At 39.8% G+C, this 25,029-nt stretch overlaps 1 protein-coding gene across 3 annotated transcripts in view; it reads left to right on the forward strand.

Moving 5' to 3' along the window:
• The window catches only part of FAF1 (Fas associated factor 1), a 307,409-nt gene extending 283,551 nt beyond the window's left edge, over positions 1-23,858 (forward strand). The window contains exon 19 of one of the 3 annotated variants that reach the window (XM_030571511.1): positions 20,739-23,858. In XM_030571511.1, coding sequence (XP_030427371.1) covers positions 20,739-20,822 — 84 coding nt within the window. In that variant the 3' untranslated portion in view covers positions 20,823-23,858. Of the gene's footprint in view, positions 1-16,481; positions 16,559-20,738 lie in introns of those variants that run through there. The other 2 variants (XM_030571512.1, XM_030571513.1) reach the window with 2 other exon arrangements.
• Positions 23,859-25,029: the final 1,171 nt, after the last annotated feature.

Genomic DNA, 25,029 nt, shown 5'->3' on the forward strand with positions numbered 1-25,029 from the left:
CCTGAGGCTGGGAAGGGGTGCAAAGATAGCAGCACAAGTTATGTCAGTCACCGAGCGGTGGGGCTCGGCAGCGTACCAGCCACCCACTCCATATTCTGCGGTGGTGGGGAATTTAGCTCTGTCACCTGGGGATTGCGCATGCTGGGGAAATCCTCAGGTGGCTGGTTAAGCTCGCTTTACGTCCTTTTTGCAGCATGAGAGCCCAGTGTGTGGGACACTTTGCAGGTTCACCCTTGTCTCCTCCTCTGCAGGAAGTTCATTAAGAATAGGACTCAACTCAGAATGTTTGCAGTGCTATTTTGTAAAAGCCATCTGTTGCTTCAGGATTAGAATCTAGTTTGTAAAAGTCATCTTAAATTACGACCCACCCAAAAAGCTGTAGAAATATTTGTACTTAACAAACATATCCTCTTGAGAGCAGGCTTGATTTGTGATGATTGTGACATAACTGTGAACGGTATTGTAGATATCTGTTGGTGTGTCTTGAGCCTCGTCTCAAAGGCAGAAAAACTGATTTCTAATCAGAGAACCTGTCAGAAGAGGCAGTTAAGAGATGTTGAAAAAGACATAGATGCACTTTTATTTTGATGGTACTTATAACTGTTGGAGAGGAGAAACAGATTTGAAATGGGAGGCAGGGAAATGCCTTCCAATCCCATAAATCTCCGCACACCCCACGCATATTAGGAAGTCAGCAAACCACAGACTATCAGCCTGATATCAATTCCTTAAAGGGATGCATCCAAGAATACCATTCAAACACTCTGAAATCATTGGGGAGAAGGAATGTTAAGGGGCGAACCACTTAGAGGACTTAGCATTGTCCAATTCTTCCCCTCCATTTCTTCTCACCAGTCAGTCAGTGATCTAAATCCTGCTCACCTTTCCCTTCAGGCCCCACTACAGCATGAGCCCCAAGGAAACAAGGAGTCACATTACGTGACACACAGACTAGCCTCCCACCCCACCCCCTAAAACCCCACCACAATGGCATCTTCAATATGAGACTCCCTAGCGCAGGAGTAGGCAACCTATGGCATGTGTGCCGAAGGCAGCACGCGACTTTCAGTGGCACTCACACTGCCCGGTCCTGGCCACCAGTCCGGGGGGGGCTCTGCATTTTAATTTAATTTTAAATGAAGCTTCTTAAACATTTTAAAAACCTTATTTACTTTACATACAACAATAGTTTAGTTACATATCATAGACTTATAGAAAGAGACCTTCTAAAAACGTTAAAATATATTACTGGCACGCAAGACCTTAAATCAGAGTGAATAAATGAAGACTCGGCACACCACCTCTGAAAGGTTGCCGATCCCTGCCTAGTGCTTCAGAGCAGCAGCCTCATTAAATGGAGAAAAGTACTCTTTCCAGTATGGACAATGTTAAGCAGTTTATCTAGCCCCAGGGAATGCCAAAATAGGGGCCCTGTTAGCTTGGCAGTGCTCTTATTAGAAGAGTATAGACATCACTGACCTAACTGTGACTTGCAAAATAATGATAAAATTGATAGATCTCTTTGGATTTTTCAGGCTACATGAAAAGTGCTACATGAAGTAAGAGAGGCGGAGGATTGATAAAAGGACCTGGGAGTAGCAAAACTTGGCTTCTGTTCCCATGTCTGCTACTGATTCGGTTGTGTGACCTTGGGCAAGTCACTTAACTTCTCTCTGCCTCAGTTTTCTTTCTATTAAATGAGAAAACTGATATCTACCCACCTTCATAAAGCATTTTAAAATCTTCAGATGGAAAACATTACATAAATCTTAAACCCAAGATTTGCAAAACTGGGTGTCTTCATTTTAGGCTCCTAAATCATATTTAAGCAACTAAATAAATAGCCTAATTTTCAAAGTTGCTGAGCACCTGCGGCAACCTTTAGAATCAATGAGTCAGCTTTAGGCTTTAGATACTGTGGTGAGAGTTGCTATATAAGTATCAAGATGAAGAAAAGTTGGAAAATTTTTGCCTAAATATTTATTATTATTTCACATTGGTAGTGGATTAATGAGTGATCATCTGAAAACTAAGTACATTGATAAGGTAGGATCTTGGGCAAAACCCAAGTAAGTTAAAACATACTAAGTAAAAACAGCAAAAAAAACAGTAATGCGAATGAAGTAATGGCTAGATTTGTGTGCCAAAAGAATGGTGAAGGAGATTAAGTGGCAGTAGGAAGGTTGATATAAAATAATCTTAAAGGAAGCAGACATGTTAGGCTGGATACCTTTTGCTGTTTTTATTAGTAAATAAATTAGTTTATATCAATCTCATGTATAACTATATATGGTAAAAATATTTCAATTTATTAATTTAGAAGAGTGACCTAATTTAAATACTGAAGGCATTTGGTATTGTAAATAATAAACTTCTGTACACCAGGGTGGGCAAACTATGGCCCAGGGGCCGCATCTGGTCCTTCAGACGATTTAATCCGGCCCTCGAGTTCCTGCCAGGGAATGAGGTCGGGGCCTTGCTCCGCGTGGCTCCTGGAAGCTGCGACATGTTCCAGCTCTGGCTCCTATGCATAGGAGCAGCCAGGGTGCTCTGCACGGTGCCCCCGCCCTAAGCACCGCTCCTGCAGCTCCCATTGGCCAGCAAATGGAGCCAATGGGAGCTGCAGGGGCAGCGCCTGTGGATGGGGCAGCACGCAGAGCCGCCTGGCTACACCTCTGTGTAGGAGCCAGAGGGGGGGACATGCCGCTGCTTCCAGGGGCAGCTTGAGGTAAGTGCTGCTAGAGCCTGCACCCCTGACCCCATCCTGCACCCCAACTCCTTGCCCCATCCCTGATCCCCCTTCCGCCCTCCGAACCCCTCGATCCCACCCTCCTGCACCCCAGAGCCCACACCCTCAGCCCAGAGCCTCCTCCCACACTCTGAACTCCTCATTTCTGGCCCCACCCCAGAGCCCTCACCCCCAGCCGGAGACCTCGCCCCCTCCTGCACCCAACCCCCTATTTTGTGAGCATTTATGAGCCACCATACAATTTCCCTAACCAGATGTGGCCCTCGCAATAAAAAGTTTGCCCACTCCTGCTATACATGGTAGATGGGCATGCAGTGCAAGTTACAAGATACAACCCTAAAATCTTGCGTTTTATATTGGATCAACCTCTAACTCCTTGCTATGTAATACATTTTTTGTCAAGTTGTAGTTTGCATGTAGGACTGTGATTCTGAAGGACTTCTTTTGCGTGTGGGGATGGGGCTGGGAGCGGGAGGGGGTAAAATTCTCCACCTTTTAATGTGAAAGTGTTGTACTTATCTGAAAAATATAAATGACAAATCCCTAAAAGCAGCATAAACACCATGCATTGGGTGCCCCTATAAACTTCCACCAGTTAGAAGGATTCTACTGGTTCTAACAGAATTCCCCATTTTAAAAATAGGGAATATCTCTAGAACTAATAGACGCAACCCAGTGGAACCTGAAATGTGCCCACTCTGCTTATTAGCACGGTTGTTACATTTGCTGGCCAACTACAAGATAGTTGGATAGGTATGAATTGTACAGGGCACAGATCATTCACAGTGGTGTGGAATTTTGCCCACGACCAGATGTTAGACAGTTAATTTTATTAAATTATTACATTGTACCTTTAGTCAGTCTGAATTAATGACCCCAAAAATAAAGCACTTGCTATTTAAGCAATTACTGTCATGATGGAAGGTAGATAAACATTTGGGGACAAACAGCCATCACTAATTCCACTGCTTTCCCTATCCTTTGACACACAAGTTGGCCATTCAGTTTGCCTATCCCTCTGGCTTGCTCTGATCTCGCCATAAAATAGAAAATGGGAGCAGTTTTTCATGGTACTTTGAAAAAAATCCTTAGTGTCCCCGCTTGGAAAATGGAATTAATGACATTGGCCTCCTTTGTAAAGCATCTCGAGATGTATTGATGAAAAGCGTGGTGGTGGTGGCGGCATTATTAATAATGGTGGAAGGATGAATGAGGTTTTCACTTAAGACATTTTTTTAATGTAAATTTTCAAAAAAAGCCCTTTTAATCCTTATCTCTTACAACCCTGTAGCATGAATTTCAAATTGGATTTGCTTTGAAATGTACAGACTGTGAGTTGTATCATGAGCTGAAGTTTAAGTAGCTCTGTATACTTTGGGTATCCATCCCAACAGGGTACCTCAAACTATGGGTAGATGGTCGCTACTGAGAACACTCCTATAACTATTACATTGGCAATACCTCTAAGCCTGAGCCTAGCCATGTTTAAAATGCAAGTTCTGGGATCACTGGCATTTAGCCTACTGGTTATATTGTTTTCCCTGTCACAGTACACTAGATAGCGAGTGCATGGTCATAATATATTTGCTCCCTAAATTTGGGGAATGCTATTTTTCTCTTAATCTGAACCATGTAAAGTGCACCAATGTGTGCGTCACAAGTGGATGCAATGATGATGATACACTATGCTAAACCAAAATATCTGTTATTGCATTTGAGAGAGAAAATGTATTAATTGTTTCTGTATGATACAGTATCCATAATTCATAGACTTCAGAGATTTGGTTGCATGATCAAACATGAGTGTAATTTCTGGCACTTGTGTATGTGCAATTTGCTGCTTAGTTTAGAAATTAGGTGTATGTGAATCTTCATCCAATGACTGAATTCGTTTTCTGTTGTTAATGCTTCAGTTCATATATGTGTGGTTAATTAGGTTACTTCTTGGAGCTTAGCTTTCAGACATGTTCCCCTCTCATACTAAAAAGCAGCACTCTAATTTTAGTATAAATGAAGGCATTTCATTTTAACTTTCTATCATGTTAATACACTTTGGGAATCCTAATTCACCTTGGGAATTTGCTACCCAAGGGAGGAGATGGAGTCATACAAACAGGAAACGTCCCATTTCTTGTATTCATTTTACTGCTATTCTCAAAATAACAAAGAATGTTCACCAGTGCAGTTGAAACAATACTCTCGCCGGAGTCTGAACTAGCATGTGTGGAATCCCATTAATCACTAATTAACTTTACTCCATCTAAGCATGTAATCCCATTTTCAGTGGAACCAAAGTGAAGAGCAATCCCAAAATGTCTCCCATGTTACAGGTCTTCCAGCTTACTTATAACAGAACAAAAACAAGCCTTTTGCTCTTTATGCTATATTGTTCCTGTATTTAAATACTGTGCACAGTTAGTCCCTTGTAACACTCACTGGTACATGGACAGTATGTCTACTCTTATTGCAGCTTTTTGGGGAATATCAAAACGCTTTATTTTGATAAGGTCAAAGCACTTCATTTCAACTTCATTATTTCAGTGTTTTATAAAGTATAATAAAAGTTGAAACAATAAAGATGAAATGCAGGACTTTGACCATATCAAAATAAAGCTCTTTGACAATTTTTCATTGAAAATGTTGACAAAATCAATACATTCCTCTGACACATTTTGATTTTGTGGCAGCATTTTCTGACAGAAAACTGTTCATTCAGAAAATTTTCAACCAGTTGTAAAAAATACTCTTTTTAATGCCCGCAGTTCAGATGTCTCAACAAAATGTTGTTGAAATATTCCCACATCTCCAGTAAATAAAAATTCATTAGTTCTATCTTCCTGTTGTTTACACAGATATGCTTTGCTAACTTAAAGTTGGTATCATAACCCTACTATAAATACAAACTTCTACACGAGTAAATACACAGATTAACCTTTTCTAGACACTACTTGTTGTTTAAAAACAGCAGTAACATTCCAACGCATTTAAGCATGTGCAGCGACTTGTTATTGGGACTTCCTCACTGACTATGCCATCCATCCGCTGACACTAAGTGAATGCTTAACCACCTTTATCCTTCAGTACTGCAGCCATGGCAAAATGGATGCCAAGCCCAAAGCTGTATTTCACACCAGTGAATCTTACTGCTTAGTGGATTCCTGGCTAATACCTTTGAAGAAATTTGTTTTTTCTGGCCACATAAGTCGTTTGTATAGAAATATCTGTATCATAAATACAAGCTGATTACAATGCTACGTGTACTGTGAATATAGTTCAGTGCCGTTTTTTCATGAGCTGCATGGGCAAAGGCTGTGTGTGTATATAAACAGACCTTTTTAAAGGAGGGGTTGCCCTTTTGATATTTGATGTGAAATGTGCTTCTTGGCTTTCGTGCAGGCTAGATGTGTTTTTATGGTTCCTTCCAAGAATCCCTTTACCCATCACTGAAATGCAGCCACCTCTTGCATGTTAACACAGCAGCTATTTAACAACACCGCAAAAAGGCCTAGAAACATGAGTACTGCAGGAGTCTGCTCTTTCAGCAGTACTCACTGACCTTTTGGCCTTTCCATGAGTCCTCTTCCAGCCTGAAAGCCCTCCCAGCTACCCTCAGTGATAGTCCGCCGAGTGTGCCAGCTACAAAATCCATACAGAGCCCAGTATGCTATCACTTTGTCCCATGGAGAAGTCTGCAGAAGTCTTCCTGAGGCCTTTGTACATCTTACAGAGCAGGCCTGTCTTGACATGTTAGATCAGAAAGTGAAGGATGCCATATTCAATTGATACTACAGAGGCAGTTTAAGTAAACAGAATGGAAATAACCAGACTGGAATTTGGCCATGATATGAAAATTAACAGCCTGTGCTTGCGAAAGTGCTATGGCATCGTTAATGACTAACCAGAATGTTCCTGACCTTGGTTTTTCATGGTATTTGAAAGACACCACATCCAGCAATACAGCACTCCATAGCACCATGCCAGGGCATTGGTAGAGCTTTGTATATTCTGTGCTTACAAGTTTCCTCTGGAAATCCAAATTAAACCCTGCAGTTTTTTCTTCAATTTCCACTTTAAGTGTACACCAGTGTAAACCATTTATTTTAGAGTGTCTTTTGCAGACAGTGTACTGGAGACTTAAGCTCTTTATTTACTGTATCTGGAAGCCATAGTAAGCTAAGACTTCTATAGTATTTCACATTTATTTATCTGAGCCATAGCTTAGGATCAGGTGGCAGTTAAGTCACCTAAGGTTATTCAAATACATCTAAAATGTTGCTTAATAATTCAGAACCAGTTTGCTCTGTTTAGAGTGTTAAGATTGTTTAATTCCTTTTAATTAGCCAATTCCAACAGCAGTTTGAAGAAATGGGAGTGGGGGAAAATCTGTTTCGCCTAAAAGCTAAAATCGATTGAATCTAACCCACACTGTATTGTGCATCCAGTCAAGACAGGTGCCGATCAGGATTTCAGTAGATGTAGGGTCAGGCTGTTCCTGATCATTGCATAGGTGTACAAGGTAGGGGGAGGGATCATTACCCTCCCTATGTACCTTATGTCCCTTCCAAGGGCCAGGCATGAGCACAATCCCTGGGGTCTCCCAGGAGCAATGTCCCCCAGTGCCTGTTGTAGTGGAAGCCATCCCAAAGGAGGCAGGGCCATATCTCTCCCTGCACCAGTCTATCTTAAAGTTACCTGATGAGCCACATCTTCTGGATTTCAAATATATTTTTAAGTTCACATTACTCCATTGCTGAATTTTGTAAGCTATGTATGTAAATAATCCTTGGACTAATTCTGCAGTCCTAGTTAACTAACCAACCAAGTGTTCACAGAACTGTGCTACTATAACTCATGGTCCTGGAGCACGAACAAGTCGTTAAAATAAACCTCAAAAGTTGTCTGCATTTTAAGCTCTAGGACATAAATCAGTGTTTTCCCAGTACAAAAGGACAAAATCAACTAGTGAAATAAATATTTTTCTCAAGTTTTAAGAGGCTCCTACAACTCTTTCATTTTATTGCATGGTTAATTATGCATTTCCTGTTTGTCATGATTTCTTCAAGTGGAGAAAAAATATAATTTGATCCACCTAATTTCTTCAGTAGGTTTTAATCATTCATATTTCTTACTATGTAAAATGAGAACTGCTTTTTTAAAAAATAACACAGAGTTTAAAACCTAAAAGCTTTGCATTCTCCTTCATGAAACTTCGGATTGTATAGAACAAGGGTTCTCAACCTTTGTCTTTCTGAGGCCCCCCCCCCAAACACATGATAAAAACGCCATGTCCCCCCTGGTTTTCTGCATATAAAAAGCCAGGGCCAGCATTAAGGGGTAGCAAGCAGGGCAACTGCCCATGGCTCCATAGGGCGCCCAACGAAGCTAAATTGCTCTGGCTTCTGCTTCAGCCCTGGATGGCAGGGCTCAGGGCCCTGGGCTTCAGGCCTGCACAGCAGGGTTTAGGCTTTCTGTCCTGGGTCCTAGTGAGTCTAACACTGGTCCCGCTTGGTGGACCCCTGAAAACTGCTCGTGGCCTCCCAGGGGGCCCCAGACATGTGGTTGAGAACCATTGGTATAGGAGGTTGTGTGTCATCCTTTGCAAACTGCAGAACCATTCAGAGCAATAGAACTGCTAGGGGCACATGTTTATCAACCACTGATCTAGACTTTCCAAACACCTGTACAGAAGGCCACACCCACCTAACAATCATGCAATTCCTCTCCTTACATCAGCTGGATCAGTCACTGAAGCCATCACTTTCTGTCTTTAACATACATTTCTTCTCTTTTCCATTATATAATACTAGTTTTATCTGTCCAACTAGCTACGTTTAGTGTCATTTATATTCACTTATTGTAGTTTAGTCAGCTGTTGATGCTCATCTTTGGAACCATTCAAAGGCTTTGCATGGAGAAGTGTATTAGATTTAAAAAAATGAGCTTTGTATATTACCAAGCTGTCCATAACTGACTGACTGTGTTCAGTTTCTCTGTGAAGGACACTGTTCTTTTGATTGTTCAGCCTAATGGCTTTTAAGCCCTGCCTTATCCTCAAGCTTGAGCACAGGCCTAAGGAGACTAAATTCAGGTGAACAAGACTATTTATAATCATGGTCAGAACATTCAAATCTGTGTTCAAGTCACATGTTACTGTGATGGTTTTACTCCTTTTAATTGTTCTATTGCTCACAAAGCATGAGATGCAGTCTCTTTCAGTGAGAATCTGCAAAGACTGGGTGAAATTCTGGCCCCATTGAAGTCAGCCTAGCAGTTTTGCCATTATCTTGTTACCGATAAGTTACTTCCTTATTTACTATGGTCAGAATTTTTGTGGGTGAATGTTAGAATGATTCTGGCTTTTCAGCAAAATTTTTGTTAACATTTCCATCCTGGAAAATAAAATTTGTTATAGCAATTCAGACTTGGTGTCCTAGCATCAGCAGTGGCTGATAACCAGAATCTTAGAGGAAGGTGGAATATCCCTCATGCATCTAGCCATCTATGCAAAGCTGTATGTGGACAAGACAAAACAAGGAGAGAATTCCCTCCTGACCCCCGGAGCCAGACATTTTGAAAAATTGGTCTACAGAATCTGACTGTGTAGATCAGAGTTTCTGAAAGTATTGGGTTGACCTCTGTGTGAAATCTCTAAATAATTCCAGGAGACTTTAAGCCAGGCCAGTGAAGAAAAGGTAAATTATTTCTGTTTTTACATAAGACTCACCAAAGCCAGAATACAGTACTGACTAATCAATACTGAATACTAACCTTCAGTTGATTCATTCTGAGTTGAGAAGTCCAAGGGGGGAATGAGCAAACAAGCAAGAATACTTCCACTGTCTACAGGATTAAAATATTCTGCCCACATGCACCATTCCCTGCCCTCTTACCCCACAGCACCCTATTTTAGAAGATGTTTGCTTCAGGGGAGCGCCAAGTACATTATCTGATTCCAGAGGGAAGTATACTGTAGTGAAACTGGGAAACTCTGCTTTAGATTATAGCACTCTCCAGTCTAAACTGGCCCTTTCTAAACTTATGTCTATATTCAAACTGAGGATGTAATTTCCAGCTCATGTAGATGTACATGCGCTAGCTATAATCGAGCTAACGTGCTAACAGACGACTAGCTGTGGCAGCAAGATGGGCTATCCACTTGATCGCATACCTAAGGTCCTGGGCGGGACTGTGCTTAGGGCGGCTAGCCGGTCCCACCATCAGTGCCATGGTGGATGTGCTGCTGTTTTTAGCAAGCTGGCTTGATCAGAGCTGTATGCATACATCCACTCAAGCTGGAAATTACACCTCTAGCTCGAATGTAGACATACCTTAAGACACTTTTTATTTTTCAACCTGTGGTTCATACTTAACATTCATTCTGTACATTTTTGCACACAGGAAAAAAATGTTGCATCAAAACACCCATACAGAGCCTTGGTAACATTGACATTAAAAATGCATTATCTGGTTACTAGATCATGAAATGATCTCCTGTTGTTTTGATAACTGGATAAGTAAATACATCAAACTAAATTGCAAAAGCAGTCCTGTGTACGTTATTGATTCTATCTATTGGTCATGTTTTTATACAGTGCCCATCACTCTCCTGTCTGAGACCTTCTTCGTTTGAACTTGTGTTAAAAACCCTTTTGGATTTTTGTTCTATACAATCGTAATTAAATGCCTATATATCCCATTACTGACTAGTACTTTCTCACCAATCTACATCTAGTAGTCTATGCAGAAGCACTGTATTTTGCTAAGAGTGTCATCTGGTGGAGCTCTCATAGTGCTTATGAGTCTTGATTGGATAGTCATCAGGTTTGTTTAGCTGCTGGTGGAAACTTCTGTGACACAGGGGAGTTCTTGCTCTTTCTTTCCCCTCCCCGCTCCTGAAAAGAAATGTTATTGCTGAGAATTCGAATTTGGTCAAAATAAAAGTATTGGAGCAGTGCAGAGATGGTATTCAGCATCCAGAGAGGGATGGTATAGCACACATTGAGCTTCAGCATCCCCTGGTGACTGATGCAGAGCAACATTCCTGTCTTTCTAATGACTACCTGCCTTTCTAGTTGCAATGGGGTGGTGGGGGATGCTGGCTGCTGCCAATGAGGAGGAGAGGTAATGAGGTTATGTGAAGAAAAGGTTGGCATATATTGAAGCATTAGAGGAACAACCTGTTTTTTATCCCTTGGCCCCTCCTTCAGAAGGATGGGTGAAATCCTTAAAACCCTGTACAGGTGAGTCTCATCTTACTCGCATTTAACATGCGCAAATTCATCTTTGCGCAGCAAAAACAAAAAACAAAAAAAGAGAAAAATAAAAATTTAAATACTGTACCTAGAATCGCCCGCCATTACACTCAATGTAATTTTGACTATACGCGATTTTCGCTTTACGTGCTGACAGCGGAACGAACATAACCTCAGCGTAAGTCATTGTCTTAGGGAGGTCCAACAAGATATGGGAAGTTTTATGACCTCTTGTCTTTCCCACACAAAAAGGGCAATAATTAAAATTCACTGGGGGGTCTAACTTAACCTGTAAAAGCAAGGAAGTATTATTTATTACATTATTACCCAAAATTACCCTTCTCCTAAAGATCTTACAATCTAAGAGAACCAATAGATACAACATGCAAGCAAATTAGTCAAGATGGTGATTGGCCACATCTCGAAAGCTCCTTTGTATGTTTGTTTGGTTTATTATAGGTGGGGCTGGTAGCACCACCTAATGCTAAGGTTGTCCAACCTGTTTTCAGATGCTTATAACTTTACTAAGCTTTTGACTGCTCACACTGAAATTTTCCGTGCCGGGCATCTGTCTCAGGCAGAAATTTTCAGCCAAACGGTTCAACCCTTTACAAGAACAAGGCTAAGGAAAATACATAGTTTTGCACGTTAAAAATTTCTGATGACCTTTTCTTTGAAAAGCTCCAGTGCCTACATGCTGTGGACTCGAAATTTGGCAGGATGGTAGCCTTTGGGTCAGAGATGTACATTTCTTTTGCTGTCCCTGCAAAAATCTGCCCAAATTTGACCAAGTTATAAGTCTTTGAAAAATTGCAGTTTACATGTACTCAATAGAGATTTGTTTGAGCTATAGTACGATTCCAAGATTGTCACTCTGAAGCCTAGAATGTCTATTGAGTCAGTGTGAAGCAACAGAAACAGCTAAAATCATGGCTGAAACTGCTTTTTCTTCAGAGTATCAGCAGGTTCAATTAGCACTAGGATTTGCACTAGGATCTGTCACTGTCAAATTTTTAACCTTAGCCTTTTGACTTTACACCCATAAGCTGTACAGATACATTTAGGCATATATCTATGCAGTGCAAAGAGTCCAAGACCATTGTGATACCAGAGGTAACTCGACAAATCACCACGCTTACTCTACAGCTAATTTACATGCATCAGTTTCATTAGTTGTGAGGGAGACTGTACAGATGGTGATTACTTGGCCCAGCTGTTCTATTATTAAATCCCCTGAAGGTTCCAGCTGCACTGTGTATGCTCCAGCCTGGGAAGAGCAGGACTTCCCCTGCAGTTGCAGCTCTGGGCTGCTGTGGGCCAGCCCAGGTCCAAGCACCTAACCCACATCTACATTACCAGCAAAATCGGCACTGCTGCAATTGATGCAGCAGTGTCGATTTAGTGGGTCTGCTGAAGACATGTAAGTTGATGGGAGAGCACTCTCCCGTTGACATCTGTACTCCACCTTCCTGAGAGACAGAAGCTATGTTGACGGGAGAGCATCTCCCATCAACGTAGCTTGGTGCAGACGCTCGTGTAAATCGACCCAAATTACATCAACTTCAGTTACGTAATTTACATAACTGAACTAGCATAATTTAGGTTGATTTACAGCATTAGTGTACACCAGCCCTGAGAGCAGTCTTTCCTCTGCTCTGAGTGACACCCCTGGCAGTATAGAGGAGGGAGCTGCCCAGTTCTAATGCAGAGGGGACAAAGGCTGGACCTGCTTGGGGGATTAGATTGGGGAAAGGAGTATGGGGAGGGGAAGGAAGAACGGGGTTGGAGGTTGCCAGGTTGGGGAGAGGGAAGCTAGAACTGGCAGTTGGGTTGGGAGGCTGGGTAAGACGGAGACTCAGGGGTGGAGGACAATTGGCTGGGCCAGGAGACTGGAGGCTAGGGATGGAAATGGGGGAAGCAGAAGTCAGTAGTTGAGGGAAAGGTGGAGATCAGATGAGGAGAATTGGGACTGGCTGGATGAAGAGACTGGGACAAGGAGCTGCGGGGAAGGGGGTGGGGGGAAATATACTGAGTGAGGTGCCCAGGGAGAGAAATTGGGACTTGAAGCCAGTGGGGATGGGAAATTAGGCTTCTGGGGTGACTGGAGACCAGTCTCCAGGGGAATGGAGACACAAAATAGATGAGGATCTGGGTAGAACTGGGACTGGCTGGGCAAGGGCACTGGGGACGAGCTGGTGGGGACTGGGAGTGGGATGGAGAATCCCAAAATATGAGATTGGGACTTGCTGAACAAGGAGATTGAGAATGACTGGGATAAGAGCCAATTGTGGGGGAGAGACTTGATTGGGACTGGGACACTGAGGGGATGAGGCAGAAAGAGCCATACTTGGGGAGAATGGGCAGAAGAGTCTGCCCACTAGAGCACGCTCCTTCCTTCCCTGTATCCAACCTTGCTTCTTATCCAAATCTGTCTGTAGACTGAGTGCCATGGCAGTGGCATAATACACACTCATCTCTCCCCACCTCCAGCCCCCTCCAAACATTCAAGGTGAAGGTATTCGCTCTCTGACCTCTAGTGATAAAGATTCAAAATCTGGCTCATTAAATGCCATCAGATCAATAGGATGGTTTCTATCATTTATAATTGTAATATATGTTGTTGTTAGTCACAACCATGGACGAAACACTACCCATATCTCACCATGTACAGTATTACTTGGATCATTCTTACTGTACATTATACTTTTATGCAAGATTAAACACCATACAAAATTAAACACTACACACTATAATTCTCACTACATGTAGTCCAAATGAAGTCAGTGGTGCGAGAATTCCATTCAGTTTAGTACAAGAATTCCATTCAGTTCAGTGCAATAGGCATCAAAAAAGAAAGAGTCATACTCTGTGAATCTGCTTCCTAAACTTCTCAGAGAACTTTGTGCAGTCTGTAACACACACAGGCTAAAAGTTCGTTCTAACTATTCTGCAACAATCTACACAATGTAATGATGTAATAAAGGGCAGGAGGGTGTGATCTAGAAGTTAGAGCAAGGGCATGGGAGCTCGGCACTCCTGAGCAGACCTGGGTGAAATATTTCAGGTGAATATTTTATTCAACAAAAAATGCAGTTTCAATCGACCCAAAACTATTTGTGAATTTGACGTGAATAGTTTCTACTATTCACAAAACAGTCAGAAGAGGAGGTGCTGCTGCTGCCCCCTGGCACTTCTCCAATCATCTTTAGCCCAGTGATTAAGGCACTCACCTGGGATGACCCAGGTTCAAATCCTTGCTCTGGAACTGACCTAAAACAGGCCTTTTCTATTCGCCAAAACTTTTGAAAAAATTCAGATTCATTTCAACTCAGACCAATTATATTTTCCCCCCAGAACTGCCACTGAACTGAAAACTCAGTTATTCACCCGGCACTACTCCTGGGTTCCGTTCCCAACTCTGCTGCTGACTCACTGTATATCCTTTGCCAAGTGACATAATCTCTCTGTGCTACAGTTTACCCATCTGTCAAGTAAGGATAATACCTAATTCACAACAGCCATTTTAATGTTTGTAAAGTACCTTTAGATCCTTGGGTAAAAGTTACGATGTAAATGCAAACTCTTATTATTAACATGTTTAATTTGCTCTGTCCAAAGTTGCTGAAAGCCACATATGTTGCAGTGGAACTTGCTCTAAGAATGAGATATAGCAATACACGACTGCATGAAAAGATAAAACTTGCTGATGCCATTTGTTTGGTTTTATTTTTTAAAAAATACTAAAAGATCTAAGGACATCAAACACTCTGAGCAGGTCTAACACTGTTTTGCAGTGCAGTAGAACCTCAGCCTTACGAACACCTTGGGAATGGAGGTTATTTGTAACTCTGAAATGTTCATAACTGAACAAAACGTTATGGTGGTTCTTTCAAAAGTTTACAACTGAACATTGACTTCATACAGTTTTGAAACTTTACTCTGAAGAAGAAAAATGCTGTTTTCCCTTTATTTTTGTAGTAGTTTAACACAGTACTGTATGGTATTTGCTTTTTTTTTTTTTTGGTCTGCTGCTGCCTGATTGCCTAAAGGTTTGTGGTTGACTGGTCAGTTTATAACTCTGATGTGCATAACCCTGAGGTTATACTGTATTGCCAACTCCAGCTGTTAAAAAGTCATGAGCCAGGTCCCAAAAACTCATGAGATTTGTTCAAAAATCAAGACCTGTTTAAAAATAATAAATTATGTGGTTCCTTTTATTTGGATTCTGGTGTTGCAGCAGTTAGGGTTTACATGGTCAACATTTTCTCTGCAACTACAAGGGCTAGAAACTTACTTTTTTAAAAAATAAAATTGAAAGTGAGATTTTCAAGTAATCATATGGCCCTAGCAGCTGAGGCTGAAAGAGAAGTCCCAAATATCACAAAACTCGCTATCAAATTGAAAAACTGAACAACACTGAGTTTTGGTTTATTGTTATTATGTGTTGTACTCTTGTGCTCTGTTGGTGTGCTCAGCTTTGTACAAAAGACAGAGGAGGACGTGGTCTCTGCCTCACTTAGCTTACAATCTAGACAGACAGGTAGTAATATGTCAGGCACATATGGCCTGGAGAAACAGGATCTATGGGCAGATTCTCAGCTGGTGTAAATTGTCATAGCTCCACTGAAGTCAGTTTTTACCAGAAATCTATATGGATTTTTTTTGGGGGGGGGGGAAGGAAGGGAGAAGAATTAGGAGTGTGGGGTCAGGTTATAGCATATCTTTTTTGGATATGTTAATATTGGTTATTGGATTAAATATACATCTTTGAAGAAGTGTGTTGGATCTAAAATTTTGTTTTTAGAAGTATCCAGAAGTTGGATACATATAGGGTATAGTAGCTCAGTGACTCACTGTTTCTGGATTAAAGCTCTTCATTGTGAACAAGATGTGTAATGTTTTATTTGCCACGTTTTGCTAACTATGATATAATATTGTTCCTTATTTGTTAACATGACAGATGTCTTTCATTCGAATTAAAAGTATTTTCTGGCGAATTCAGCTAACCCAGATCTAATTGCATTTATTTCTGTAAAAGTACACACACTTTATTTGTGTCCACAGTTGAACCTATTATCCAGATAACCCTTTTACACACAGAGATTATTATTTTAACAGGTAGAAAGGAGTCACTGTATTTGTTTATGTGTCAGAGTGAAAATATAGTTTTTTAAACAGATTTAGTCCTTTACCAGGTGTGCATTTAAGTAATTTTCACTGCATTTATACTTAGGGGGATTAGGAAAGAGAGTAAAAGAACTCTTTGTGCATTTGATTCATGAAATGTATTCATGCGTGTGTAAGTAGAAGAGATTTGTGCTACTCAAGAATCGGATCCTTGTCCTAGGGTGTAAAGGGAGGTGAAGGGTGTGATATTTGCTGCTCAAGTACGTGTTATAATAATTGTATATTCAGTTCATTATTTTTAAATGACCTTCCTGGGCATTAAGCCATTTTTTTTTCTTATCTCTTCCCTGCAGGGTTAGGGTGGGTAAGAAACCATACCTTGTAAACAGTAAAATTGCAGCTGTACAGGATGCGAATATGTAGGAGCAGTACACGTAGGTCAGTTCAGGTGAGCATGCCAATGCTGCAGAAAATGAGTCTGTAAGGAAAAACTTTTTTGCTCTAAAAAGATATTAAACTGTATAGAATATAAAACACACCAAAGAAAGTTATTTCCATAGAATATCATAAGCTTGAGCACTTTACTGAGCAGGTTGTTATACTTTAAGATGTACTTTGAGCTCCCATCACCTTCTCCCATTTTATGTGTGGCGTCCCAATGAACACTATGCCATTGGCATTGTGTCAAATATGGAACCTTGATGGAGCATGAAGTCAGCTGACAGGGCCTTTTATATGATATATAAAAGGTTGCTCTTGTTTTATATCCCTTGGAATATAGAATAATTAAAACTTTGCAAAACCACCAAGTTATTTAAAAAGACATTTACCTGACTTCTTCAGTGGGTCAACTCCATGCCCGATTTGCCTTTGTAACCATGGGATAAGTGCAGGGACGGCTCCAGGCACCAGCACACCAAGTGCATGCCTGGGGTGGCAAGCCCCGGGAGGCTCTCTGCCGGTCACCGCGAGGGCAGCAGGCAGGCTGCCTTAGGCGGTATGCCTGCGAAAGGTCCGCTGGTCCTGTGGCTTCGGCGGACCTCCCACAGGCGTGCCGCCGAATCCGTGGGACTGGGGACCTCTCGCAGGCAAGCCGCCGAAGGCAGCCTGCCTGCCATGCTTGGGGTGGCAAAATACCTAGAGCCGCTGCTGGATAAGTAGGGCATCATTTGAGTGACTGGTGTGGAACTAGATTTCACGGGATCTGAGAATAAAAAGAAAAAAGCAAGTCTTAAACAAATGTACTGAATGTCTCATTTGAGGGGAAATTTGTAAACAGTAAGGTATTTCCGTGTGTGCTGAACCTTAAGTGCCTGAGTCTCATTGAGAGCAATGGGACTACTTGGGTGCTTAGGGTTAAGCACATGCTTAAGTTCTTCCCTAAATTGGGGCCATGATGTGCAAGTTACCTTTAGATTATAAACAGGATTTCTGAACTCATTTTCTGTTCAGTTTAACATATGTAGTACACAACAGTCTTCAGATGTATATATTACACATACCCACACACAAGCATGATGAATGAAAGACATTACATCAAAGCAAAGTTTTAGAAATGCCAGATTTTATTTTAATGTCATATTAATGTAACAGATTATAAATTGAATATAAAGAATTTTTCAGTCTTCGGAATTACACTGTGAAATAGCTATATAAATCTGGTTAAGCAGAATAAATCTCACTAGAAAGTGGGGTGGAGAAACCTATTTTAGTGACATTTCTTACAGGGCCTTTAATCTTTGTTGTATACAACTCTCTTGGTTTCTAATGTTAAAGATATTTTAAGTTACAAGGTGCTTTAGCTTAGTCCTGTATTTAATCATTTATTCACCAGTTGAAGCATTTCTTTTGGTCAGAGGTGTGTTCACTAATGAAGCTTCTGTTCTTTTTGGTAAACAACATATTTACAAACCACAAATAACAAAGTAGAAGCTGCAGAAGGTTATGGCGTGATAATTAAGTACAATGGCGACCCATATGAACAGAAAATGCCAAGGAGCTAAAACAAAGCAACAGCAGCTTTGTTTGTTGACAGATGTAGGAGCCATATTGTTAGTTAATTGGGTAATGGTGTAAACATTTGCAAACTCTGCTGCCCCTCAGTGAATTAAAAACCAGCACACGGAAATCAAGGGTGAAAAGTGGCACAGGCTTCTTACTGCAGGTACTCAATGTTGCTTTTAACTAACTTCCCACATATAAAGAAATTGAGAAAAGGACATCGCTCATAGTTGTTATTAAGGTAACTGAAGTTTGCAAACCCAAGAGTTTTGATTAGGATGTGTATCATTAATTACACTCAAGTGAATAATAGGTTTCCATCTGGTTACAGTCTGGAGGATAGTGTTCATTAACCCAGTACTGCGTTTCAAATCCGTTTTTGCCTGATACAAACAAATCTCTCTCTTCACCTATGTTTTCTTGCTTTTGCAATAAAGGGGTTGTGGGATTTGAAATGAGAGAGGATCTAATTAGATACAGGTTTAAACTGAACAGAGAAATAAAATTGCTTCTCTCAGGCGCACTGTACCTCTTAGGCTGAGAATTATAAAGTTCCCTATATACTTCCCTTTCAGTGCCTAAATGCAATGGACTGTAGCAGTAAAATATTAAAGCATTAAAAATGCAACAAAGGTACTTAATTAGTATACTTCTGTAATCACAAACTTTAAACGCACTACTTTGGCTGTTTTTTACATAACAGGTTTGCTTTATAAGATAACCTTTCAATAATTTAAGCAGCATCTGTGCAGGAATGCATAATTGGAGTGTAGATAATAAGAATCTAAAATGAATTTTAATGGTCTGGTGTCTGTACATACTATTTTTCTTCTCTACCATTCACAGATAACTCACTGTGGTATCTAAAACATAAGAAAATATATCTCCGCATTGGGAATTTTTTAAGTTCCATTACATTCATCAAGGTGAATGAGATTGATTTTAAATCTTAGAGAATGTGCTTAGAGAAGCGATAAGCACATTTTTTTAAATGTAAAAATAGTTAATTATCTGCAATTGCACAATAAAACAGTGACAATAAAGTTTTTTTGAATAAATGCTATAAAATTAAACGGATACATCAAAGTTGGTAGGTACAATCTTTTACTACTTTAAAAAAAATCTGTTTTCTTAATCCAGTCTTTGATATTTTGAAAACAGAATTTTCAGTACAGTTTTTAATTGCATTTTAAAACTTCTAGTATACCAAGATTGATAAGAGAGACATACCATACCCAAACTGCATTCAAAGCAGACATGAAAATTAAATACACTAGATGTTAATTATAGTAATTTCTAATACCTGACATACTTGGGACCCTAATATGTCACTGATTCTTTTTTCTAAGCATTGATTTCTGTTAAAAGTACTCCTTAATAAACAGTGGCATGATACAGTCATAGGTAAAACACTTTTTGCTTCTAAATAAGGCTTCCTGTATGCATTTGTCATTGCTGTTTTAGCATAATGCTAATAATACAGTACTCCTGAGCATACCCTCAATAACAAACCAGTGTGCATGTGCAAAGAAAGAAGTAAAAAATGGGTTAGCAAACAGAACTAAAGTTCAAACTATTAATGAATTGTTTCAAACAAAGTAAAAAGTAGTGTTTGTCCATTTAAATGCCACAGTGGTGTTATACAAATCTGCATGTTACAACATACAAATGTTTGATTCAGAAGGCTGGGCTCTCCTCTCGACGATTTTGTGTATGTGAAACACTTCAATAGGAGGTATTGGTTGGTAAACTTCCATAGCTCTAGAGACTGAGCCTAAATACATGGATCAAGCCCATATGTAGGACAGTTTCCAAAGCACTTGAGCACGTACTACATTTCAGTAAAGCACTTAAGTACGTGCTTAAGTTTCATTGAAGTTACTTCAGTGGGGCTTGAATGCTTTGTTGAACAGGGGTGAGATTACTCACAATTTAAAGTGAAAGCCAGTTGTAGCTGAAGGTGCTCAAAGCCTTAAGAGCCAATTTTTAAAGGCTTTTAGGAACCTAAAGATGCAAATAGGTGCATAGTGGAGTTTTCAGAAGCACTCAGGCACCTAATTCCCAGTGATCTGCTTAGCTCAATGCCGAGGTGTGACAATCCCACTATGTGCCTATCTGCATCTTTAGTTCCTAAATACCGTTAAAAATCTGGCCCTTAATGCTTTGCAGAACCAGGGCTCAAATGAATAAAATATAAAACCAGTCCTACATTCCTGCACACTGAAATCTCCCCTTGAAGTAAGTGGGCATTTAGGATGCACGTGAGCTTGTAGACTTTTTGAGTCTCTCATCTTCACCCCCAGTATTCCAGTAATCCTTTCAGAACGACATCCACTGTGACAAAAACAGATATCTTCATCCTGAAGATGAGAGAAAGTAAACAACTTTCCTCTGAGCAAATGTATAGCATCTGTTGAATCTGTTCTTTCACCAATGTACTGGGAATGTACAGAGCTCCCATTAGCACTAATGGGAATTATCTTTGTGAATCCCCCAGTCAGAAATCAAAACTGCTCCCCAATGAACATTAATCTATACTCCTGAAAATATACAGTTCAAAGGAAATCTACTTATATAAGTCTTTTCAGATTTCTTTTTTATCTTTACAGGTGACGCAGTTGGATCCAGATAAATCATTACTGGAGGTAAAACTGTATCCTCAAGAAACCCTTTTCCTAGAGGCAAAAGAATAGATCAAAACAGATTGCAGGACTCGTAATCCTTTGGTAAGACAGAGGCACAGCATTGGGAGAAAAGCTTCTAGCAAATCCATCTTCTACTATCATCCAATTCAATGCAGTGTCACAACTCTGCCTCTTGCAAGAATCCTGAAAAAAGAATAAAACTAGCTACTTAAAGTTTCACATAGATGAGTATGTTTCCAACCTCGTTTAAATGAGCAGAGGATAATATTCTGTTATGAACACTGAACATTACGATTCTGTTGCTCACTTCTCATCTGGCTTTTGTTATAATTAATGCACTGTTAAAATGTGAGTGATTGTTAAGTAGAATTTTTACTCCTCCAATGCCCCTTTTTCACCAAGAAATCTTGGACATTTCTGCCTGTACTTTTGACACTAGAATGCTGTATATTTGATATCTCGCTGAGCCAGCACCTTCATATATATGCATTTTACTCTGTGTTTGAATTTCTACTTTGCCACCTAATTTGAAAAGGCAGAAAAAATTAAATGGGACATTCTCAGACATGGAAATTTAACAGTATTATAGTAGAAAGCATATAATTTTTGTTGGTACTTTCTGACTTCTTTGATAAGATGTAAGGTTTTGTTTGAAGAATATAGTTTGACATATATGCAAGATATTTATTTACTGGTTCTGCTTTGGGTCTCGATTCTAATTCAGTTTCGGAAGTATTTTCCATTACATTGCAGTGTGTGAAACTGCTTATTGCATGATGTGAATATTTAAATAATGTTAGAAATGGGCCAGTACCAGAAACCTGGTATCTTGCCAACACTTCAGGAATCAGCTGATATTGAATATCAGCTGTTAAAAATCTTTCAAATACCAGATACAAAAGTTCTCTATTCCTCATTGTGGAAGAAATGGTAGTTCCCATTTTTGCATTTTTCCTTCTTTCTGGCACTTGTTTGTATCCTATTACTCTGCTGTTTTTAAAGCACCTTGTTTGTTTCACCAAATGATAAATATCTAAAGAGATGGTGTAATAAGAAATCTGCCTTATTATTGCACACTTTTTTGACATTTTAACAAGACATTACTGATCCCGTCTCAGATTAACAAATTCTAGTTCCATTGTCTGAAACGTAGGCACCAACTCTCTGGTATCTGATATGGACAAAATTTGGTACCTTATGTACCTAAACCATAGAATGAGCATACTGAAAGTTCAGACCATAACATACACTTGATGCCTAAACCTGCATCAAAACACTTTTGATCTGCTTTTTGTTTTATTCCTGGGCTTACTGTATCGTGCACAGGGGCACTACAGAAACATCAGCTGCTAATCAAACTACTTGGAATATTATTTTTCACATTTTGTTTATACGTAACTCATGTTCTTTCCCATAGCAGATCGAATCCCAATTTGAACATTTTATACTAATCAGAAACTAACTGTACACACCTTCAGTCTTTTTTTTTCCCCTTTTGGAGGAATGGAGATATAAAATTAATGTATGACTATTATTAGGGTGTTAGTAAAGCTGATATATTGGTACCTACCAAAAAATGCAAACTTCAGAGTGGGGAAAGCCTTACTGTATCTTTATGATAATTCTGTAATTAATAATGCACACAGAACATACTTTTAGAAGTGATGTATTCATGACAAGCTAAAGGTTTGGATGTATAAGCAAATTTTAATCATCTGCAGTCCACGACACACACAATAGCAGCCAAATGAAAGGCAAATGTAAATGTAATGGAGAGCTAAATGCAGACACTTCACTCTAAACCTTTGTACTGCTTCACGAGAAAAGCAAAACAAAACAAAAGCGGACACTACATCTATTAAATCTAAATTTAACACAGGTTGCAAATTGGGGTGATATTATTTGCACAATCACAGTAACTTACACAGCAGACCTTTCAAAGTAATGCTTTAGCTTCCCCCTTCTCCCTCGATTAGCTCGTCATTGTTAAATTGGCTATTAAAGAAAGGAGTTGCTGAAATATTGCTGCACGTAGCAGAGTGACCTTTCAGTTAACTTTTTATATTTAATCTGTTCTGTTTAACTTTTGTTTGATCTCATCATGCTGTTTTCTTTCACTCAACTTTATTTCTGTATTTTGACTATATATTCTTTGATACTAATTTCATAAAGTTATTAAATGTGGCTTGAATATTTGGTTGAATCTGTTGAAGTCAATGCTCCTGTTTGGTTTTTTTTCCTAACATTTGTTTTGAGAGTTTCTTCTCATTTTATTCATACCACAAAATACACTGGCATCATCAAAATGTGGTGGTGATAATTAAATGTGGTGGTAATGCAGCCCTCTTCTGGTATATAAAACATCATCCTGAAAGAATGCAAACAAATATATCTATTTCAACAAAATGTTTATGATTTTGGTTCTAAGAGACATTGGGCCTCATGCTGAGAAGCAGTCTCCTGGGTTTGAGACCCCTTTCCAGATTAGGCCCATTATGTAAATTGATCCAGTGTGAAAACATGAATATCCTATGCATGATTTTCTGCTGTCCTAAACTAACCATAGTATTCACATCATCTGCTCTGCTGGTGCGGTTAATTCACCAATCATTATTCAGACTAATTTTGTTATGCAACATTACCTAAAACTGTTACACTGTACTATGGAGCATATCTCTGATTCTGTTTTTATATCTTCAGCTGCCTCATATTAATGGGTTATCATTAATATTAAATCTTAATGAATTATTGTTAGTTAATGGAATCCTGTAATAAAATCTTGGCTTTAACTATTAACCCTCTAAACATTATGGTGAAGGTGGAGCTCTCTCTGCGGCTTCTGAGGAAACTTCCTACTTTTGGCATTGCTGTTCTAATCACATTAGAGATATGGAAAAGCCAAGTGTTTCATCTGTATTCGCTTCATCTGCACTCTTAAATTTAGTGAGAGGGTGGTTTTTTTATGAAACTATTTTTTCTTAATGTAGCAGAACAGGCTTTTGGCTTTCATAAACTGTACCTTTTCCTTGACATTAGAAACATAAAATAAATTTGTAGTTACAATAATGTTTCTACTAAAATGTATTTGATCTGTGTTTAAAACATCGTATGCTTTCACTATTCCTATCTGTGTGGGAGAGACACACAGTTACCTAATCTATATACCTGAGATAAATTTTGCAGAGATTATATAGTATCTGAGAACTACACAGTGAATTCTTAGTTACTGTTAATTGTTCTTACTTTGTTTTTGGTTTTGACCAGCGTCAGCAATTAGCGTGAGACTCTTTCGTTACTCCACAAGTCTCTCACAAAATGAGAATGCTTAGGTTTTCTCTGTTATGGCTATTTGTATAGTGCAGTCTTACCAATTTTAACTTTAATTTACCAACTGTTCCCTAGTCTTGGATGGAGGGGTTTTGTAAGCATGCATTGGAAACATTAAAGTAATCTTAAATGAAAACTCTTAATGAGTAAAACGCATTCCTGGCTCATCAGTATCATCCCTCTCTAAACAATTTCAAGTCTAATGAATCAATTGATCAATCCATTATTTTCTTGATTTTCTCTAGCTAACTTTTGTAGTTCTCGATCAGTGGCACAACTTTGACCTCCAGTCCTGGACAACCACTGGCATCTGAGCTTTCAAACCCTCTCGCTTATTAGTGACACAGGATCAAAGATAATGGAGCTCCTTCACTAGCTTCTATTTCCCCACCCCCGCCCTCCAAGACACGTCTCCACAACATGTACCAAATGAGTGCCCTTGAGAGAACTGACCTGAGTTTTAGTCACACTGTTGGGTCCAAACATTTAGAACGGAGCTGTTTAAATTTCCTTTGCACCTTCATTTGTCCCCACTCTTTCTACAAAGCCTACTCATTTATATAAGGAAGAGTTGTGTTATACAGTGATATAGTAGTTTCAACTTTGAATAGATCTCAGCACTTTCTGATACAGTAACTCCCCACTGAACATCCTCTCGCTTAAAGTTGTTTTGATCTTACATCCCTGCTCAATTACAGAACATGCTCCATTTAAAGTTGCGCAATGTTTCGCTATAACGTCGTTTGGCTGCCTGCTTTGTCCACAGCTGGCAGCCCCCCATCTTTTCCCCTATGCCCCCCCAGTGCCTCCCACCCACCGGCAGATCCTGCGAATCAGCGCCTCCCTCCCCCGCCTCCTGCCCACAGCAATCAGCTGGCTTGCGATGTTCAGGAGTGAGGGGGAGCCTGTGTGCTGTGTCCTCGCTCCT

This window comes from Gopherus evgoodei, chromosome 8, assembly GCF_007399415.2.
Source record: "Gopherus evgoodei ecotype Sinaloan lineage chromosome 8, rGopEvg1_v1.p, whole genome shotgun sequence".
In the NCBI taxonomy this organism is placed as follows: domain Eukaryota; kingdom Metazoa; phylum Chordata; order Testudines; family Testudinidae; genus Gopherus; species Gopherus evgoodei.